This window comes from Centruroides vittatus, unplaced genomic scaffold (assembly GCF_030686945.1).
Source record: "Centruroides vittatus isolate TY-2023 unplaced genomic scaffold, ASM3068694v2 scaffold_1152, whole genome shotgun sequence".
Lineage (NCBI taxonomy): Eukaryota > Metazoa > Arthropoda > Arachnida > Scorpiones > Buthidae > Centruroides > Centruroides vittatus.
Genome location: NW_027122670.1, coordinates 3,080,070 through 3,103,758, shown reverse-complemented (window position 1 = coordinate 3,103,758; position 23,689 = coordinate 3,080,070). Strand labels below are relative to the sequence as shown.

General features: G+C 26.8%; 1 protein-coding gene across 3 annotated transcripts in view; it reads left to right on the top strand.

The window, feature by feature from the left end:
- Positions 1–23,689, top strand: part of LOC136986550 (dipeptidyl peptidase 4-like) — a 185,397-nt gene that overhangs the window by 139,830 nt on the left and 21,878 nt on the right. For 2 of the 3 annotated variants that reach the window (XM_067284109.1, XM_067284111.1), the window contains exons 10-14: positions 7,686–7,804; positions 8,521–8,644; positions 20,366–20,518; positions 20,597–20,676; positions 20,756–20,982. In XM_067284109.1, coding sequence (XP_067140210.1) covers positions 7,686–7,804; positions 8,521–8,644; positions 20,366–20,518; positions 20,597–20,676; positions 20,756–20,982 — 703 coding nt within the window. The remainder of the gene's footprint in view (positions 1–7,685; positions 7,805–8,520; positions 8,645–20,365; positions 20,519–20,596; positions 20,677–20,755; positions 20,983–23,689) is intronic. The other variant, XM_067284110.1, reaches the window with a different exon arrangement.

Genomic DNA, 23,689 nt, shown 5'->3' with positions numbered 1-23,689 from the left:
TTTGATGAATTATTTTATATACTTTATAGATATAAGAGTTTTTATTATTAAAATATTAATATACAGTATATATTAACAGAAATCAGAAATGTTTGAGCAATATCAGGTTGATTCAGTGTATATCAACTTTTTAAATTTAATTATAAAATCAAAAACAACATAAATTTTATATGTCAGTTTATAAATGAGTGCTTATATTTATTTTGTTATCCACATTCCACGGTAAGGTTTTTTTTAGAGATTTCTTATTAGAATTGTAATTTTTTTATTCATCAAAGATAGAAGATAAGTTAAAGGAGTTAAATTTTGTTAGGAAGGTAAGGTGATAAAGCATAAATCCAGAAGTATAATTCTAAGTTTTAGAGTTAAGCTAATTAAAGGTATTATTAGAAAGATTAGATGTGGTTTGATCAAGGAATGTACAAGATAATATGAAGTTCATGCAAAGAATTTTATGCTGGTTACAGGTTTGCATATCCAAAAATATTAAAGAAATATAATGCCAAAGAATGAAAAATATTATTATCTGATGTGACACAACAGTTTATTCTTTAGAGATCTGTGTATATGTAGATCTGAGAATGATATTTTAGCATTGTCCTCACATTCAATAGTGAATGAAATAGAAGAGTAGACTGAGGACATTTCTATAAATATTAATAGTTGTTCCTCCAAGCCCCCCAAGAAATTAAGACATCATCTACATATCTTAAGTAAAGGAGAGGGTATTGCATAGCAAGTGGGGAGTTAAAAAATTTTTTTTTATGAGTTCTTTTAGTTTTTAGTATCAGTTGCGGTATGTAAGGTAGGTTATACACCTGCAAAATTCAAATGCATAAAAAGTTTTCTCTTTCCTCTAAGTTTATTAATTAATTAAAAATGAGAAAGAAACAAATCATACTTCAATTTCAAGAACAAATAGTACTTACTCAGGGTCAGATTGGGACTGTATAGTGAATAAGAAAATTTGGTGAAGCTGCATTCTTTAATAGCAGCCTTCACACAAAACAGTGTGAATGGATGTGTTATTGCACAAAGCTGCACATCTTCTGAAAGTTTATCCCTCCCTTTCTCTTTTATAGCATCCAGAATTTTATCATCAGATTGGAATAATATTTGGCATTCACTGTAGTATTTCTCTTCTTGAAATTGATCAATAAAATGCCATCATGATCCCAGAAAATTATTGCCATAAGCTTTGTTGACTGTAACATTTTCATGTTCCTTGGAGGAGATTCTCATGCAAGGCACTACTCCATAAATTGTCTTTTGAACAGAAGATCATAGTATAGAACAATGGTTTTATTCCCTGGTGATAATGGACTGCAGAACTTTTTCTTCTTTTCATAGATCTCCAAAAATATAAGCAGTTGACCCTCTGTTGCATCTGAATTGTGGAAAGAATTTTAGTCATCTTGTTCATTAACAAATATTTATGAAGAATTTGAAGAATCGTTGTTTTCAGAAAGTTCAATCTCACAGAAATTTATCTTCAGACATCACTCAGAAAGCACTTTGTCCTTGACAAGTGTGATGTTTTCCTCAGTGATTACTGTGGCTGGGTATCCACTGCATGAGTCGTGATTGAGAGAATCTCTTCCAAGTTTAAAAAGTTTTTTCCCATTGTTTTACCATCATATACAAAGGAGAATAATTACCATATATATTAAAAAAGGCATTTGTGAATTTCTAATGGCTTGTGATCATGATGGTCAAGAACTTTATTACCACACAATACTCAAAATTCAACTTAGGGCATACAAGTTATGTTAAGTCATGTTATCCGATGCACAGAAACAAGTGTGTAAGAATGCAACTTAGGGCACTAGTATCTTGAATGTTAAGTTTCACATTGCCACTGAACACATTTTTCTGAGTGTGTCAAGTAGGTCAGGTTGACTACTTTTGGACCTTACTGTGTATACGTTAAAAATTTAATTGTCTAATTGGAAAATGTATTAATTTTATTGATTTGATAACTTTTATTTGCATTCTATTAAATTAGACAATTTGTGAAAATTCAATATAATTATATCTATTTATATTTTAATGTAAAATTATATTTTTCATTCCGTATGAAATTTTATAGGTATATCTCATATATTTATGAAATTTAAAAATAATTTTGTTACATTTGTAAAATTAAAAACAATTTAATAAATGCAAAGTTTTTGTTTAATTTAAATTTTAATATTGTAATACTGTAAAGTGAGACAATTTATTTTTTGTGTTGCTATGGTTATTTTTTAATTTAGAATGTTTAAATTATATATAAGGATATGACCAGAAGATATATTAAAATTTTAATTTTTTGACTCTATATATTAAAAAAATTTTAAAACTTAAATTAAAAAATTTAATGCAGTCGGCTTGCTGTATGGTATCACAATGTGGATTAGTATCTGTAAACCTTGTAGACTGGTAGAGTTATCTCACAGCAGACTGGTCAGCAAACTATTTTTACACGAAGCAGCCATTAGATTGAAGTACAATAATTCTCCTTGGTATGACCATACAAATAACTATAATTGTAAAATAAACTGTGATAAAATAAAAATTATACATTTTGAAAAAGATATCTATAAAAGGAAATTTAAAGAACATTTAATAATTAGGAAACAAAAAAATAACTTAATTAATAATTCAGATGGTATGCAAATTGATCACAGATGGTATGATTTGATAAATGATGCTAAAATTGTTAATTCTAGTGATTAAGTCCCAACTCTGTATATTTGTAACATATTTCACTTATAAATGTGTATCCTGTATGGTTATAACTTTTAATAATATTGTATGTGTACTCCCACATTGTCAACTCATGTGACCACTCCCGCAAGTCAACTGACATCTGGCGACCATCCTTACTGTTATATAATGTTTACAATTTGTGTCCACTTAGATAATGGTTTATGATGAGGAAGGTTGGTCCTTCCACACACTACTTGTAGCATTACTTCATAATTTACATTGAGGTGCATTGTAAGTGTTTTATGTTTTTATATTATTGTTTAAGGTATACCATTGTCATGTTTTTAATTCCATTTTATTTGAACTAGCACTGATGAGGGGTTGCAAATACACTGTGCCAACCCGAAATGCATTTGTAGTCCATTCGAAAAAATGAAAATAGTTTGCTGACCAGTCTGCTGTGAGATAAGTCTACCAGTCTACAAGGTTTACAGAGACTAATCTACATTGTTTTAAAATTTTATTTTCTTTGTATTTAATCTTATATCTTTTCATATTAAAAAAAAAAAAATAGTAATCAATAACACCATATTTAATTATTATAATGGGTTAAATAAAATACTTACAAAGTCGTCTTTTGTTTTTAAGGGATTAGCATTATTATTCTATCCCTGCAGAAAAATATGCTATTTTTATGAAACCAACCACTCTGGAATATTTTATTCAAATAACATATGCATTTCAAGCATAAACCTTTTTTTAATCCTCGTCTCTCTTCAGTGTATAACTTTTAAAAAATATATACATTTCATATGCATATAAAAGGCACAAAAATATTGCCAAACAAACTACTGGTACATAGATTTAGTTCTTATAAAGTAGGAATACGACTTTAAAAAAAACATTTGTTTTTCTCTGAACAACTATATTTGTCTTTAAAATTGTTCCATATTACACCACCCATTAATACATGCTAAAAAATTACAAAAACAGTTTTTTAAAAACTAATTAGAATACAACTAAAGTAATCACATAGTTCTTACTCGTGATTTAGAATTTCATATTCATCATGTTCAAACATCATTAGAAAATGTAACAAAATGGTATAATCTGTTAAAATACACTAAAAGATGTACTGTACAACCTGTTGCTTAGAATGAAAAAAAATTATCAAGTAGAACCAATAGAATAATCACACAGCTTTTTGTGGTTTTAAAGTTTTTCAATTCATAACATTCAAACATCCTCAGGAATGTCATCAATGTGATGCAATGCAGGGCTGTGGAGTCAGAGTCGGGAGGAATTTCTGGCCAGAGGAGTCGGAGTCGGGAAAAGTGTGTCGACTCTGGCATTTTAAATTTAATTTAGTTTTTTCATTTAAATGAAAGAAAATTTATTTTATATTTATTAATGTTTTAAAATGCTTTTGTATTTTGTTATAATTCATTTATTTTAAATACAAAATGCAGAAATTTAATTTATTAAATGTGTATCAATAGTTTTCTTTGTAGTATTTGTGTTTAGTAGTTAAATTATTTTGGCCCAATTGAATTTGAATATTTTTGATTCATTCCTTTATTATCCCTGCTCTAAATAAGTACTCTATTTTTTTGAATGAGCCAGACTAATTGATCGGATTATATATTTTTCTTTTCTGAACAAGGAGCTACTGAAGTAGCTAGATCATGCACTTTTTAGTTGGATTAACTTTTCTGGAAAGGTGAAATTGAAGTGCAAAAGCTGTAGAATAAAGATATGTATATGTAAAATTTTATTACTCCCCCCTTTTCCTCTTATTAAATATTTGTTAAAAATTAATTTTTTTTATACAACTAAATATTAATGTAAGTTAAATATTAAAATACTAACTATAAAAGTATTTGGGTAAATGCCCAGGGCTCCTTTCAGAGTTCAGAGTAGGGTAACCCCTATGAGTGCCTCTGCCCCCCCCAAAAGTGACTAGGTATTTAATTTTGCTGGAGTCAGAGTTGGCCTACTAAAACTATCAGGAGTCGAAGTCGAGTGTTTTTTTATCGACTCCACAGCCCTGATGCAATGTGGTTGGTTTTTCTTAAGAACAATGTCTTTTTTCTGCAGAGATATAGTACTTATAAAGAATTTTTCCATTTCCATGGGTTAGTAATCCATGGAAATGGAGAATCAATAAGAACCGAAAAGGAAGAATAAAAAAAAAAAATGGAAAGGGGGAATCAATAACCCTTTCCAAGGGTTACTAACCCAAGAATCAATAATTTAAAACAAATCATTTTAAACTCTTAATATTAATTTGTTTTATCTACTTTTCTAACTGGACATTTATCTTTAAACATATAATAAAAGGAAATTTAACTATTTCAGTTAAAAAAAAATTTAGTTATTTAAAGAGACCAAAGTTTAAGTAAAGGAGAAAATGTCTTCAGATCTTTATTTGGACCAACTTTAAAAAAATTTACCAATTTCATAAATTCTAAATTTTGTGTTCTTTGGGAACACTGTATGTATTCTACATTCATTTCAAACAATATCATGAAATTAAAAATGGCCTAGTACGAAAACATTTCTCCTTTACAAGAACTTCCTATTATTATTATTATTATTAGTATTTTTTTGAAATGTAGAGAAATATAATTTATTCATAAGTGTTGGCTTAGAAATATTAAGAAATGTTCAAAGTAATTAAAGTTTTTGACAATGAGTCAACTTAGTTTACAAGTGAAATCTTTAAACCATAAATGAAATAAATGATGTTTCAAGAGCTTTTGGATGCATTTGCTTCCAATAAAAACAAAAATGAAGTTTATTTTTTTATGTCCAGCCCCTCCAAGTACCAAAAAACTGGCCTAAAAATTCATGACACATACACAAATTTGAGAGATACACCTCACACTATCTAACCAGCTGTTGATGAAGTGGTAATAAGAGGCTATCTGTTAGGCTGAATTTGAAAAAAATTGTGGACCTATAAATTCCACTGTCACCAGCCTGTCTGTCTGTCTGTCTTTCCACAATCTTGAGAACAGAGTTAGATAGAGGAAATTCAAGACCAGATATGGAAAGCTTAGGAGTAGGAGGCCTCAATTAACTATATATGAACTTCCAATGCAAACCAGAAGTCACATTATTTCAATTCAAAAGTTTTCCCCTGTAAGGAGTTAAATAGATGATGGCATGACTCTGTTACTAACAGGAAAAGTATAGTGTACAGGAGCTTGCTAACAGGAAAGTATTATGTACAGGACACTACTAATTTGAGGTGGAGAGCATATATTTTAAATTAAATAAATTTAAAGGCATAATTAAAAATTGGAGCTTGGCATTTTGACAATGTCACAATAAATAATTGATCATTTTCTTTCTACTTCTGTAACTATGGTTTGCATATAATTTATGCATAAATCTATATATACTTTTTTAATGTTCACTGACATAGTTTTTTTTTTTTTTGTGTGTATTCAGCAATGCCTTCAGACTAATAGAAAAGGAAGGACAAGCTATGAAAAAGGGGCATTGTACATTATGCAATGGATTTGAGGCTAACTTTGCCTTGTAAAACAAGGAATGCAGTTTTGTTCAACATGTGACGAATAAGTAACTACATAAAAATAGTTATGTGGGGCAATAGACAAATATTGTTTATTAGTATCTTTTATATTTGCAGAATAGACTTTCCAGAGATCATGAATTTTCTGTTGTTTGTTGTTGATAAAATTTAGGGTCCCCTTGGGAATAAGGAAAAGAGAAAAGAGCAACTCAGATGAAAAGGGGGCAGATGCTCCAAGTGCCCCAATGTATGGGTACCCCTGTGTGCATTGGCATGTTTTGGCAACTTTTGTTAGAAGTTTTGAGATAGAAATGTTAGTCACCAAAACTATGGAATTTTCATTAATATTTGGTTTATTTTTATGTAGTTGTTAAATTGAAAGCTTACTTTGCCCTGATAATTATATACAGTTTATATGAATTTTATTTAGCTAAGTTGCAAAACATGATGAGAATATTATTCAACTTTTCCATTACACATACCAATTACTGTTTTTAATGAAAAAAATATGTGCAATAAATTCATAAATAAAAATGAGGAACTTACCTTTTTTTTTATCGATAGATTATAATTTTAAAATCAGATTATTTTTTAAGGATAATTAGAGTATTATTTTATAAAATGCAATTTTATTATATTGAAAATATATTAGAAAACTTACACTGTTTTGTTTTTTAAATTAATGATTTTGCTTTTATCTTAAAATAATACCTTGAAATAAGGAAAAAATTATTTTGAAATCATTAAATGTCAAAGGGTGATTTTAGTGCAATAAGATGTAGTAATATCCAGTTTGCTACTTTTATTGTTTTGCTATAGATATAGGCAACAATTTATAGTTATAAAATTGCTGCAATTTTTTTGATATTACATTTTGTTTTTCTTATAAAATTTTTTGCTTTTAACATCCTGCAGTAATAATTATTTGATATTAAAGTAAAATGGAAAAAATGTAAGCTCATTTTATTTTAAAACTGAACTGTTTTATATGAAATATAAGAATAAAAAAATTCCCAGAATTTATATTCCAAGTAAAGTATTTTAATTTGAATTTTTATAAGAACACTTTATTTTTATAGAGTTTGAATAAATATTAAAATGAATTATTGAAATTTAGATTATTTCTTTATTAAATATTTCAAATTTACTTTGATGTGAAATATTATAATAAAATATTTTTTATTTTCATAAATCTATATTATTTTAATTATAATTATATAACAATTATTTCATATTGATACATAATTTTATTCAGTGCAAAATGAGTTATGACATGTATTAAAATTCTTACACTTTGAATGATTGTGATTAACATTTAATTATTAAATTTCTGAATAATTCAGATATTTAATATACTTATTATTTATAATAATAATAATGCTAGCTTGTTGATATATAACTTATAAGTTACAAATTTTCAAATAAAGAGTTTGAAATATTTCTCTGTTTTCAGGCTGGCAGAGAAAATCCTACAGTATCATTATGGGTTGCAGATCTCAGGAATACTAATAAAATTATACCAAGAGATGTGAAGCCACCACGTGAAGTCCAAGACCAGTTAGTGCATGTGTGGTTTGTGGTCAGAAGCCTTGTGCTTAATTTTGTCAGTCCTTTAAACTTCTTCTTAATAATTTCTTCTTAACAACAATAAAATTTACATTATTCTTGAAAGAATAGAAATCATCCTTTTTTTCTGGTTTAAAAAATATATATGTATAGTAATACTAAACCAAAAATATTTGTTCAAAATTGTTGTAATATATAAGTTTTAGTCTGTTTAATATTCATTCATGGTAGTATAAACTATTGTATTCATTGTTGACATACAGAAAAATTCTGCTTTGGAAAAAAATATACAATTGTAATATTAACAATCAGATATACAGAGTATCTCAGGAGAAATATATATACATACAAAAATATTCAAATATTCAAACAAATCAATTTTCTGTAAACAAACCATATTTCTATTTTATTTTTTATTTTTTAAATTCTTATAAAAAATCTGTTTATATGTAGAACTGGAAGCAGAAAATTTTTTAGTGTAAATAATTTGAAAGGAAATTTTAAAATATTAAAAAAGACAGAGTTTAGAAGAATTTGAATTATTGCATGCTTTAAAGTGACAATATTAAAACATTTTCGAAAATTAAATTTTCTTTGTTTCTTATTTTTTGCTTGCATTATTAAATTTGTAAATAAATACATTTTAAAATATTGATTATTGTAAATTAATTTTTTGTTGCTATTTTAGAATCATGATACATGACATTTATTTTTCTGTTTAGGGACCATTATTTTACTACTGTTACATGGATTGATAGTCAGTCATTAGCAGTTGTATGGATGACAAGATCACAGAATTATTCTTTATTCACATTATGTACTGGAACTCTTTGGTATTGTAGTGTTGTAAGTATCATAAATTAAAAATAATGTTTTATATTTCTAAACATTCTTACAAACTTATTAAGTGAATATAATGTACACATAACAAAATGAGTTAATTTCATTTATTCATAAATTCTGAAAACTTTAATTATAGGTAGCTATTTAAACATTTCCATAAATTTAACTAGAATTAATGAAAGATGAGTAAAAGGTAGATTGAATAAATGCAAATTGATATGGTAATATATCACCATCTTTCTTACAGTACAGGTCCTTATTATACTAAGATTTGTATAATAATAATAATAATAATAATAATAAATGGATATTATTATGAATTGCTGGACATTATCATTCTACAAATCTTAGTTTGTTCCATTGAATAATTTAACTTTATTTGATATTTTAATGTTAAATATGCTCTCATTGATGATGTCTGCTGTTTTTATTTGATTTATTTATATAACTTCATTTCACACTTCTTGAATTTAAAGCTACTTTTATATATTATATTCATATTGTGCAAGAAATAGTAATGATATAAGTATAAGAATTTACTTTGTTTTTCATTTATACCTTAATAATATATATATATATGTTATCATTTATATCTCATTAAATAAATTTCATAATTTTCTCTCACAAATTCCATGCATCTTACTCTGCTGATGTATTATTTCTTATCGTTTATTATCAATTGACTTCCAAAATGACTTTAATGAATAATTTCTATAATTCATTTAACACTAAGCACTATTATATTTTGCTTAACAAGTTACAAGATTTTATTAGCATATATGAAATTATCTTTTTATCAATTTTTATTTTAAAAACATTCATTTCTTGTTATTATTATAATATATATGAAATCTATTTGTATAAGTTCTCTTTGTTTTATTATGATTTAATATTCAAGTAATTATATTTTTTTAAACTGCTTTCTCATGATTCATTGTCACAGCATTCTGAAATAATGCATGCCTATTAGTTTATATGAATCGGCAAAATGTAAATAATGTAGGTATAATCTATGATGGGTATGATATATTAGCAATAAGTAGTAATAAATATAGAAGAAAAATAACTGCAAAGTTTGTTTTACTGAAATTTATGACAGACATATACAATATGATGCTTGAAAAATATGAAATATTTTTGAAATATGCTAGTTTAGATAAAATATTTGTGAATTGATAACAAATACATTAATGTATATATCGTATTCATTATATTTCATGACATTATCTTTGGCTTTAATAACAACCCAAATTCTCTCCAGCATAGCCTTTAGTCATGATGATGTGATTTTATTCAGTATTATAATGCCATATACAAACATAGCTCCCATTCTGTTGAAGTCTGTGCTTTTTGAACTTCAAGAGCTGTGAGATATTACATATTTTCAATTGAATTGAGATTTGATGAATTTCCAATCTAATTCAGTACTTGATTCCCAGTTCTGGGAACATTCTTTGTGTCTGGAAGATAAAAATATCAGTAATCATATATTTTAAAGGTATTGAATACTATCAAAACCGTAAATGTACAGTACATAGCAGTAGCTGGCATCAAAAGAGCAGTTTACTATTTGTCTTTCATTTATATCAGCAGATGACATAAATGTACTGTACATGTTGTATATTTATGTCATCTGCTGTCATCAATTGCATCATGATTCATGTTGGACATAAATGTAGAGCATGTGCATTTATGTTCAACATTTCATAACTGCTACTTAGGTTATTATACCCATTAACATTAGATTTAGCAAAAAACATGCATTTGCAGTAGGAATGCAATATATGACAATGTATTACAAATAAATTCTAAAAACAAACTTTTCATAATTATCCATGACATCTCCCTAATTTATATGAGTAACCTGCTTATGATAATTTAAAGTTACTATCTTTTGAATTGTAATAGAATTTTCTTACTTTTATAATTTCTTATTATCCCTATCAACAGGAAATGATTAAACTTGGTACTGGAATACATGTTAATTAATTTAACAGAATGTTGAAAATAGTTTTATTCATCAAGAGATACGAGTTCTAATAGCTAATGATATAAATTTTTATTTAATCTTATATTAAAATATTAATAAAACTAGTTTTTAATGATTTGAAGGAATTCTAGTAGATAGCTATGTAAACTATATACAAATGGAAAGATCCTTTCAGTTGATTTAAGTTTCGGTTCCTTTCAGTTGTCATTCTGAATCATACATGTATAATGATTCAAATTGATTCTTAATGTATTGAATTGAAGTTCTTTGAAAATCAATAAGTTTAAAAATAATGTTCTATATTCTTCACATTGTTCTGTTAGGTTCCTTGTACATAAATCACATTTTTATAATAATCTGTTGATTCCAAATCCTATCCATTCCTCATGTATGTATTTTGCTTCTCTGATTCTTTTGAATATACTGTAGTAGCACTAAAATTTTTTCAAGTACAGAATGTATTTCTCTTTTCCAATTTTCAGAGAGAATTTTTTCCTTAGGAAAAACTATTATAATAACTTTTCTCTAATCTTGGAGAGGTATGCACTCATTTTTCATTTTTAATTTTTCTTAATAATGCCTGAAAAAATGCAATTTCTTTTTTCATTACTGAATTGTATTATTTTATTATTAATTTTTGTATTTTTTAAAATAACAGCTTCCAATTTGAATACATTTGAGAATTTCTATAGAGAATTTTTAAATATTAAAAAGTTAACTTCTGGAATGTTTAAATTTAGTTTCATACTTTTAGCAACAATAAATGTAGAAATAGTTATTACCAGAAATGTTTGAAAACATATCTGGCAATAAAAAAGTATGGATTTCTGTATTTGAGTCTGTTTCTTTTTTATGATTGATCAATTGATGTCGGTTTTGACAATAAATCAAGCACAGTATATCCTCAGCAGATTGCGAGTTAAAGACATTTTCAATTGTTAGAAAAAATAGAAAATGATTCAGCTATTTTGAAAAATATGTTTGAATTCTTTTTATAGATATTTCATTTAATGAGTAAAAATTTCATATTATGAAATAAAAAAAGAACAAAAATCTTTTATCTATCACATTATTTTTATTCACATTGGTGAAATTCTCTAAAATGAGTTTTGTCAATACTTTTATATACAGTAGAGAGTCGTTAATCGGAACACTGGTAATCGGAATCGCCGGTAATTGGCACTATTTTCAGTCGGACTGTGTCGTGCTGAATCTAACGTTTTTGATACTAAATTTACTTCTAAAGTATAATTTTCATGTTTTTATATTCTTCAATATATTTATTTTGTTTGTACAAAATAAAGAAATAATTTTTAACGATACTATAGCCTCGATTATTATTATAAAAATTTTCGTTAGGCTTAAAATCGACGAAAATTCAACACGAAGCGACACGCAACGGAGAAAAATTTGAACATTGTGTAAGGAACCAAGTCCGAGCGTTATTTTTATTTTACTTTTATTTTGCTTATTATTCTATTTTTGTTTGGGGCTTATGTTTTGTTAGGACGAAGGTTTCCTCACCATTCACCTTCAGTAATTAAAAAGAGAAGAAATAAAACCCAACTCACCGACGAAAGAAAAGCGCCATAAGACTCACGCACATTTTCGCTCCCCGAGCGGCAAAGAATAGGTCCGCACCGAGAAGAGGGGGGGGAGAACCTACAAGCACGAAATACAACTCGCTAAACCTTAAGTAATAAAAACGTCCCGGAAAGAATTGTAAAAACAAATAATGTAAAAGGTTAGTGAGTAAACTGTCGGAAAAAGGGCTGCCAGACGATGAAAAACGTTATTGTTAGCATTTAAGTATGTAAATGAGGGGAGTGACCGCATTCAGAATTGTGACGTCACCTCACACTATAAATCCCGAGTCTCAAGTGAAGACGGAGAGGTGAATTCTGATAGCAACGAGCTTGGTGAGCTTCGCAGCAGTAATAGAGAGGTGTCCGATAGGATCTCGAATAGTTCCAAGGTGATTTGAAGTGATTCGAATTTGGATCGACAGTCTGAGAAAGTCTTGAGAGTTTGAGGAAATAGGTTCCGAGTATATTGAGGTGACGATTAGGATCTCTAGTTTATAAGAATTATTGTTATAAGTTAAGCTTTTGGTTTTGTCGGATTCCCAAGGGGAATAGTTAAGTTAGATATAGATTTGAATTGAGAATTGTCGGGTTAACTTTGTTGAATTTCTTAGAATAAATTATTGTTTGATTTTTACTAAATATTGTACATAGTTATTGCTAAACGACTAATTAAATCTTTGGTTTTTTTCTATTGACAAACATTGTCTTTATTTAATTCGGTGCACGCTTAAAGTCCAGGCCTGGCACGCTAACGCGAATCCGAGTAAAGTACCCGGTAGGTTAACGGTTGTTTCCGACACGGTAGAGTCGATAATCGTTGTAAACTAAAATAGTACTTTACAATCGGACAGGTTAATGTATTTTTTTGTACATAATGGGTAATCGGAACAAACGACTAATCGGAACAACCCCAGTCCCCAATTGATTCCGATTTTCGACTCTCTACTGTACTCCAATGATATGAAAGAACTTTTCATAGCATCAATATAATATAAAGTATTAACTGTGTTCTTGAATGGAACTATATTAATAATCTTTCCCACATTTTCATAATTTATTTTTTTTTATATCAAATTATCCATGCCATTAAGATAAAATGGAAGGATGAAGTTGATAAATATATTTCAATATAGTTTTGCCATCCAGGATTTTACTGTTTACATTCATGTTTACTATAAATATATTTCTATTTTAAGTATTTTAAACATGTAGGGTTTATTTGGTTGTTATATGCATTTTTTAGTTTTAATTTAACATATTTCAGTTGTATTACTAGCTGAAGTACCTGCAATTATTTTTATTTAATATATCATTTGGGAAAATGATATATTAAGCAAATGTAATATACTCAATAAAAAATGAATATACGGGGAAAAAATATGTACTGTATTTACAATAGATTTGATCAAAACAATTTTACGTTGAAATATACTTTAAATGTAAAATTGTTTGCAATTATTTGTTTTTAATTGCAAAGAGTAAAAGAAGTAAGATAACAATTATGTAAATATTTGACAGCAATTTAAAGATAGAGAAAAAAAGATTGATATTCAAATAGCTCTGTTATGAAATGTTTACATGTGTTTAAAATGAGCTTAATGTATTTGTAAGTAATACTTTTATACAAAGTATCAAGAACTATTCAGAATACTTATTCTGAATAGTTTTTGATACACTAACTTTTTTTCAATATTTTTTCAATCTGTTTGAAAATATCTATATGATTTGCATGATAGATGAGTTTGATATAGTAGTAGAAATTATATAGAAAAAATGGATATAAACATTTTTTGTCAAAGTATATATGATTTATTTGCTCTCAAGTGGAAGATTACACAAATATAGTTTAAAATGATTGCATAGTATGATTATTTAATCTTATTTTACAAATCTGTACAAAAATACAAAGATGATTGAAAATATTTGTTTGTAATAAATATTGCAAGACTTTTTGTTTAAAGATGTTATATATGTCCACTTTGTAATTATGTGTTATTAGAAATCTTTAGCGTCATTTATCATTGAAGTTATTAGGACATGCAGTACTTATTAATAAGAAACGAGTAAGAATAAATGAACAGTAATTGTATGGATTTTAATAAATTTGGAATATACTATAATTTTAATTCAGCAATCTATATTTAATACAAACAAGTTTATACAGTGGTGCCTCTTATTTTGAAAATAATTAATTTGGTTAGGGCATTCAAAGTCTGAATCAATTTTTCCCAATAGAAGTAATGGAAAGTGAATTAATGTTTTTTCAGACTCAACAATATCCATTTCAATAAACTTAAAAAGGAAATACACATAACTTAAAGTAAAAATAGCACAATTAAATGCTCTAAACAATAAATAAAAAACATAAATGCTGTATAATAAAATGAAGATTTCATTTATTGCCCATTATTTTAGTGAGGAGTGATGATATCCCATTACTTAAGGTCACTATGTTGCTACTTTGGTTTTCTCACAAATAATCCTGTTGGAGATGATATCACCACCCAATTGCTTCTCATTTATCCACACTAAAAGAATTTTTCCATCTGCTGGAGATTTTCTTACCTTTAGCTACATTTGCTACTTTTATTGCTTCCTTGTTCTTAAGAATGGTGCACACCATAAACATGGCCACTAGATTTGCCATATGTACTACTATCATGCTTTGCAATAAGTTTCTTTTTCATCTCAATCACTGATACAAAACCCTTCCTGTTAGGCTTTGTTGCTTTCCACACTCTTGGATGCCACAATTAACACATTGACTGCCAATTTTAAATTATCTGTAGTTGGCAATTAAACAACTGGTGTAATCTAATAGATAACTCATAAAATGTTGTCTGCTATGTTTTGCTAGATATGAATAGTCCCATAGTAAGTAGTTATTATAATTGATTAGTGGGCATCAGAAATGAGAATGACACATCAATTGGGCATTATAGAACAAACTATAAAGACGGTTAAAATGCAATAAGTTTTTTTCATTTTGATTGCCAGATACAAATATATTCATAGTAAATATACTACCAAAGTGGCTAATTTGTGCCTGGAATATGAATAACAAATCAACTTGGTACCATAAAAGAAAAAAATCTTATTGAAAAAATTTGAAAAATATTAAAAAATAAAAAAATAATATTTGTTTATATTACCAGAATTAATAGGGAGGAATTATATATATATAACCAAACAACAAAAATAAAATGAAAAAAAGCACTAAAAACATGCGAGTGTAGTGCAAGAGATGACATTTACACTGAGTGTAATTTTTCATTGTGCATTCAGTTTGAACATAGAGGCATTGTTTGAACTCCAGGTCAAATTTCTCTCAAATTTAGTATTTGAAGTATGAGATACTACTGTATTTTAAACTTATTTGCATTAAATGATTAGAACCCAAATATTTAAAATTTTGAAATTAAAAATAAAAGAAAGTCATAAATTTATTTAAAATAAATAATTTATTAAAGTATATTTATTCATTTTAAAGATTTTAGTAGAAACAATGCACAAATAAATATGAATTTCTGACTGTAAATGTGAATTTTTTTATTATTTATATATTTAATATGTAATGATGATGGAAATATAGTCTTGGAACTTTTCTGGTAATTTAATTTATATATATATATAAGGGAATGAAGATATTTATTTTTCCTTAAGATTTTTATTCTTTAGAAGCAAATTGAATTAATTATGATATCCAATATGATATATATAAAAAATGGGATGCTGCATTTTAATGTTGTGGCTTGGATAATATATTTCTCAGTATAAACATTCATTTTTTCTGGTCTGTTTAAGCTCATTCTTAATGAAGTTATATACTGTGGTTATTATTTTATATATATTTGGTATTAAAAAATTCAACTTTGTTAAAATCAATTTATCAGATGGATCAGTTTTGTGACAGAATTAATAAAGAATTGTTTTCCTGTAATAGCTAGGAAAAAATGCAGAAAATATATTAGATAAAAATGAAAGGTGTATTCAAGAGAATTTCTACAATTTCAAGAAGTATGACAAATGATAAAATGAATTATTGATGTTATATATTACTTTGTTGTGTAACTTTTTATGATTTCAAATAATGATTTATTTAACTATAAATCATTGGAAATTTCTCTCTCTTTTTCTAGAGAAAAAAGGAGAAACTGAAAGATTTACACAGTAGATCAAGAAGGATACAAATAATGTTAAATAAAGAACAAAGAGATTAAAGTATTTGAACTCTATTCAAGCATTGTAAAAGTCACCAATATAAAAAATATCTTATTTTTTATATCAGAAGACTATAACGCTATCTGAAAAACTTCTTGTAGGGTCAAAATAAATTTAATTAATTAAAAATATAATTAAAAAAATTACAGCCCAGCATTGTTGAAAAATTAGAAAACATTAATATCTATTCTATGTAAAAATTAATTTAGATTAATTGAGAGCATATATTTTAATCTAATTTAAAATATATGCTCTTGCCTCTGTACATCATACTTTTCCTGATAACAAGAGTCATACTGATCATCTAAGTTTATTCTGGAGAAAATTTTTGAATTGAAATCATGTGACTTCTGGTCCAGACTGGAAGTTCATATATAGTTACTCAGGACCTCTAGCTCATAAGCCTCCCATATCTAGTCTCAACTTTGATCTATCTAACTGTTTTTGAGATTGCAGTCCTATAAGTGAAAAAACTTTGTATACAAAGCTGTTTTATATGCAATTATAGTACACCACCCTACCAGTTACATGTTGAACATATAATTGTAGTTAAAAACATGTACTTTACTTAAAATAGATTTGATCAAAAACAATTTTTATACAGAATGTATTTAAAGTAAATTTCAAAGGTAAGCATGCCTTATATTTATACTTATACTACTTATATTTCCAACAGGCATAACCTCTAGTTAGATAATATAATACTTAGCTCCATCTGTTGAGTCGATTTAAGTTGAAAATAAAATATTAAGTTTTTATAAAGAACAATAAGTTTTTCAATTTTCATCATATTTTTCGAACAAATAGCTTTTCTGCCTTTTTTGTTGCATTTATTACTGTTATTATTAAATAATTTAATGTTCAGTTCTTTTAAAATATAAATACAAATAAATGAAAACATCATTATTATTGTGGTGTAATACATTTTTTTATGGAGTGATAATTTGCATATTCACCAGAATGGTGACAAGTGTATAAACAAAACCGAAAGAAAATTCTATTGCACACATCATCGTAAATCTTTGCCAGATAGTAGAAAACAATCAATAGAATGAAAATAAACCATTACTGAATCAGAATCAAGTGCAGATTTTTCAAATGGTGCAATTATAAAAAAAGGCTAAAAAAACATTAATTTTTTTTCATTTGTTTACATTAAATTTAAATTATCTATAATGAAGCATATATTAAGTAAGGATTTGTTGATATAGAACAACTTAAACATGAAAATATTATTATTAATTTACATTAAAGATCATTACCATAAAGTTATTTGTTTTCAAATGCATGTGATTTTTAAAAAAGTCACAAAGATAGTCCATAGAAACATGACATGAAAAAAATGTCAGTCCCAGAAATGTTAAAAGAAAAATTTTTAGGTTGTGATAACATAATTATGTAAAAGTATATTTAATTTTTATAACTTAAAAATGTTCTATGCATATGACTATACTTTATACAGTCAAACCTGTTTTTATGTGGTCTTTTTTTGTGCGATTTTTTTTGTGCGGTGTAGTTGGCGACTAGTCTCGTGTGATTTGTCATGTCTCACGTTGACTTATTATAGCTAAATAAACTTATTATAGTAATATTATTGCATGAATATGCGAAAAATGAAATAATTTATTTTTTAAGTCAACAAAACACCACCTGGACAAAAATATGTAAAACAGACGATAGACGAGACGATGCAGTCAAGTGCTGACATCTGTTGTCAATAAATTCTTTTTCGTACGGTTTTGAGTTATTTTCTATGTGAGACTTTTTTTATGCGGTCTCTATTCACAGCATTAAAAAAAAATATTTTTTTAATTGTGTTGCGAAAACTATTTTTTATAGCCACTCGTGAAGTTTTGTGCGATTTTTTTTTTTTTTTTTTTTTGTGTGGTCCCTATCCACCGCATAAAAACAGGTTTGACTGTATATGCATCTATTTAGTTAACATGAATTAATGTGATATTGCATTTATTAGTTATATTTAGTAAATTTAATTAACCATAAAGTAAAATTTTTCACAAATGTCAAATTTCAATAGTTAGTTGTATTTTAAAACAAAGTTATTGTTTGACGGGAATTTTGTTAGTTAATGTTAAAATTATGTAAATATCTCATACCTGACATTATTAGTTAATGCTAAACACTGCCATAATGCATTAGGCTATTTTTTGGCTCATTAATTAAATTTTTAAGTTTATTAGTTAATGCCAAGTGATACTGTAATGTATCATGCTTAAAAATTTAATTAATAATGTAGCTGAAAAATATTCCAATGCATTAGAGTATCATTTAGTATTAATGTTAAAATTAGCTGAGAACAGTCCATTTTAAATTTGAAAAAAATGTTTTCAAAGAAATATAATTGTATGTAATATTAATATATTCATAGATTAATCAGTTATAGGTTCTAATATACAGTCAAACCTGTTAATACATTTCTCATAAAAAAACACCTCTCTGTAAGCTGAAATGAATTTAGCTTACAGCTTATAGTTATATGTTTTTCATTTATATGATTTTGCACTTACACATCGTAGTTTTTGGCATCCAATAGCACTTTTTCCTCACTTATGCAATGGAAAAATTTGAGGTAATTATTAAAAAAGTGAAAAAGTAAATTAGGTATTCACTTGAGATTAGTCCACATTGACAGTGAATTGCTGCAAATGCAAATGGTAAAAGTAGAGCAAATAATACATAATGTATGATGCTATATAAATTGCTCCATCATCAATTCAACATGTTGGACATTTTTGCTTCCCATGATTTATAACATGAATCAGTTTTGCTAACCAAATCAAATTTGCTTTTCAGTTTTTCATTCATTTTCATTCTTTACTGTCAGTGTGAAGTAACCTTTAGAATGACTTCATTTTTGATGTAACCAATGTTTTCATAGGAGACAAGTGATATTTACATATTGTACTGGTATGTGATAAGTCTATAAAAAACAAACAAACAAACAAAAATAAACTTGACCAAGATTTTAAAAATATATGACTTAATTTCAGATTATTTACTTTTTTCTCTTATATGTTATTCAAATACATTGTATACTGTATTTACTCGCATATAGGATGAGGTTTTTATTCATTTATCACAGTTTCAAATTCCTAGATTGTCCTATATGCGCGAGTGAAAGATTCTTTGCGTTTTTGCAAATAATTTTTGTGAACCATGTATTCGCATTGTTTTTTTTTTTTGGATGCTTACCCTTTTGTATTTAAAATCATAAGTATTTTATCTGGGTTGTTTGAATCGTACTGGTATATTGTCAGGAGTAAAGATGAATAGTAATAGGAAAAGCAAAGCTTTTGAATTGAATTCCAGATTGAAATTCCAATTTCAAAATCACATGGGAGCACAATATAAGTTTTAATCCATTTCCACATGAAAACAAATGATTATTCGGAAATCAGAATTTGGAGAAACTCATAAGTGTAATTGACGAAGAGTGGATTCAACTGTTAAGAATTGGCAAAAAAAAAGGTTCCCGATTGTCCAGCTTTACGTGAACAAATCATGTTGTCGATTTTACAAGATTTTTCCTTAAAGTTTAAAATTCTAGTAATTTTTGCAGGACAATGAGTGCATTTATGTTTATTTGATATTTTACTTGTGATTAAATGAAATAAAATTAGAATTGTATTAATAAATCAAATTTTCTTTATTTCGATCTTTAAAGTCACACCTCGTCCTATATGCAAGGTCATCTTATATTTGAGTAAATACGGTATGTAGTAAATTGAAACTTTTTGTTAAGAATTACATGTACAAATTCAATTATACTTTTGTGACAACTGTATTCACCGTGAAAGTAATTCAAAAGTAATTTCATTTGTATATTTTTTCAGTTTCTTTGAAGAATGTATAATGGGGTTAACAGTATTGATACATATATAAAAAACTAATTTATATTGTATTTATCAGGTTTCAGAACAGAAAGCAATAGGTGGCAGAGGCTGGGTTGACTTATACGATGCTCCTATCCTGACAAGAACAGGTGGAAAATGGTACCTGAAACTTCCTATTGCTGAAGGAAATTTTGGTTATTTTCGACACGTTGCAGTGGTGCATAATGTAGTAAGTTTTTCAAACCAACAATAACAGCTTTAAATACAAAATATGTAAAATTTATTCATTTGTATTTGTTTAATTTAGACCAAGCGTGTTGATTTTCTTACTCAAGGCAAATATGATATTACAAAATTATTAGCTTATCACGATATCAGTAGAAGTGTGTAAGTAGTTAAATTAATATTGTTAACATTAATGTCATTGATTTAGTATTTAAGAAACTTTTCTGTTGTTTATATATAGTTATTATATATCAACCAAAGAAGGTAGACCAGGAGAGAGGCATTTATATTCTGTTTTAGATCAAAGATTTCAGCCATCTAGAATCACAAAATGTTGGACTTGTGGTAATGATAAATGTCTTTACAATAATGCAATAATTAGCCCTTCCACTGATTATTATGTATTGGAATGTTTGGGCCCTGGTATACCAAGGATAGAAATTCGAACTGTACAAAATAATGTATTGGGTAAGTAATTTATATTTTAAATAGTTCTTGAAGTGATTGATAATTAAACTTGAGAAACATTATTTTATACGTATATCGATATTGATTAAAAATATTTCTTAACATAAAAATAAAAAAAAAACATACAAAAGATAGCATTTGAGATTTTTAAAAAATTTTTGTCTTAAAATTTCTCTTAAGATATCATGCAATTAAAAAATAGACATAGTATATTAGAAAATAAAAAATGATACCGAAGAATTATTTTTTTTCTTATCCTTTCTTAACATCTTTCTAACATATTATTTCAATGTTTTGATAAGTGTTTTTGAAAACAGAGAAAATTTTAGAAAAGAGCATTTTATAGTTGTAAAATATGTGGGAGTAATAAAACATATGTAAAACTCTTAATAAAAATCCAGAGCAGAAGTTGTGTACAATTACATTTTAAAACAGCATAATAGTGAGGTTGAGGCCGAAGTTTTAAATGCGAAAACTTGTATGTCGAATGTTCGGCGCCGCTTTTCTGTAAGCCTAAAAGTTTGACGATGGCATTTGGAATGTCAAGCATGATTCTACTGACTTTCCAAACACCATTGTCAAACTTCTAGACTTACAGGAAAGCGGTGCCGAACGTCCGACGTACACGTTTTCGTGTTTAAAACTTCAGCCTCAACCTCGCTAATAATTACTTTGATACAAAGAATGATTTTTCATCATTGTTTTCAGAACAAAAATATAAACAGCTTCCTCAACAATTGTATTAACTAATAAAATTACAAATTTAAAGTTTTTTTTTTAAATTTATTAGATGGATTATTGTGTATCTACTTGAAAAATTGTATTGCAGTCTATAAATATTTTTCTTTTCATTTTCCTTTTGTAAAATTAAATAAATGAGTCTCTAGTGCATGCAATTACATTTTCATTTAATAATAAAATGAAATAGAATTTAATATCAATTAGGAATTTATATGTCATTGAGTAAATATTTATTTTTTACTGATAAAAAGTTGGGATGGTAGGTAAACTGTGAATTTTAAGCAAATATATAATATTTTATGATTGTGTCATATTTTTTCCACATTGTAATTTTACTTCAGAAGATATTTGAAATACATATACAGTCAAACCTGTTTTTATGCGCTCTTTTTATGTGCGATTTTTATTTGTGCGATTTTTTTAATGCGAATTTTTAATTTGTGCGGTATAGTTGGCGACTAGTCTCGTGCGATTCGTCGTGTCTCACGTTGATTTATTATAGCTAAATAAACTTATTATAGCATAAATGCACTTATTATAGTAATATTATTGCATGAATATGCGAAAAATGAAATAATTTACTTTTTAAGTCAACAAAACACCACCTGGACAAAAATATGTAAAACAGACGATAGACCAGACGATGCAGTCGAGTGCTGACATCTGTTGTCAATAAATTCTATTTCGTACGGTTTTGAGTTATTTTCTATGTGAGACTTTTTTTATGCGGTCCCTGTTGACCGCATAAAAAAATTATTTTTTTAATTGTGTTGCGAAAACTATTATTTACAGCCATTCGTGAAGTTTCGTGAGATTTTTTTTAATGCGTTTTTTTTAATGCGGTCCCTATCCCCCGCATAAAAACAGGTTTGACTGTATTTGCCTTAATAGAAATAAATTATTCAAATTGATATTTTTATCTTCTGCTTACAACAATGTTTCTTGAATATTTTGTAATTATGTTTTAACTTATTAAATATTTTCTCATGTTGGTTTAGGATGTTCAAATGATCCTGTTGTTGATAACTAAGAGATTTCAATTTTTACGAAATATTTTGATTTTTTTACCATTTAATATTCATAAAGAAATGATTTTCTTTCTCATACCTTATTTTGTACTTTCTATGATGTGATTAATTAAATAGATAAAAGAAATTGAAACAGACTAGAATTAATATTTTCAATTTTTAAATTAATAAGGATTCCCATTCAAACAAATAGATAAAGTTTTAATTAAATTTAAAAATAGTAAATGTTAATGGAAGTAGATAAAAGATAAGCATTTTAACATTGTGTTTAATCTTCAATGATGTACAGAGTAAAATATTTGGTAATAGAGTAATTAAAACACTTTGTAGATGCTGTTTTATTTATACAAAGATATATGATTTGTTAGTCAGTTCTTAATTTATTAACTATCATCAAGTTATACTAACTTATTCTTAAATAACTCTTAAAAATTAATTTTTGTTATTCTTCAAGTCAGTAATTCAATGCTGAATTTTGCAAAGTGGGGTTTACAGTTTCTTGTTTTGTCTGGCTCTGTTATGAGCAACCTGCAATCCACAAGATCTAATATATGATCCCCAGGGCTTTGATAATGTAATTTTATTTTTCTGTTTTCTGCAACGTTAATTAAGCTGATATTTGCAATGAAGAACATTCAAACTAAACTCGATCAGTGAAAAGATGAGAATAAACTACATATTATTAGTTTTATATTATTTTGGTATCTAGTATATTGGCAGTTATGGTGTGTGTTGGTACTCAGTAGAGTTCATCTATTTTTGCACTAGACGAGCTTCTGGCTTTTAATGATATTTTACATACTCAAGATTTATTTTCCAACTTATGTGCATGTAAGTAAATTTTTCTTTTAAACTTAGTCCATTCTAGACAGGGTTTATTGGATTGAAAAATAATTAATATAATTTTAATTGATTTTTCATATCCAATCAAGTATTTT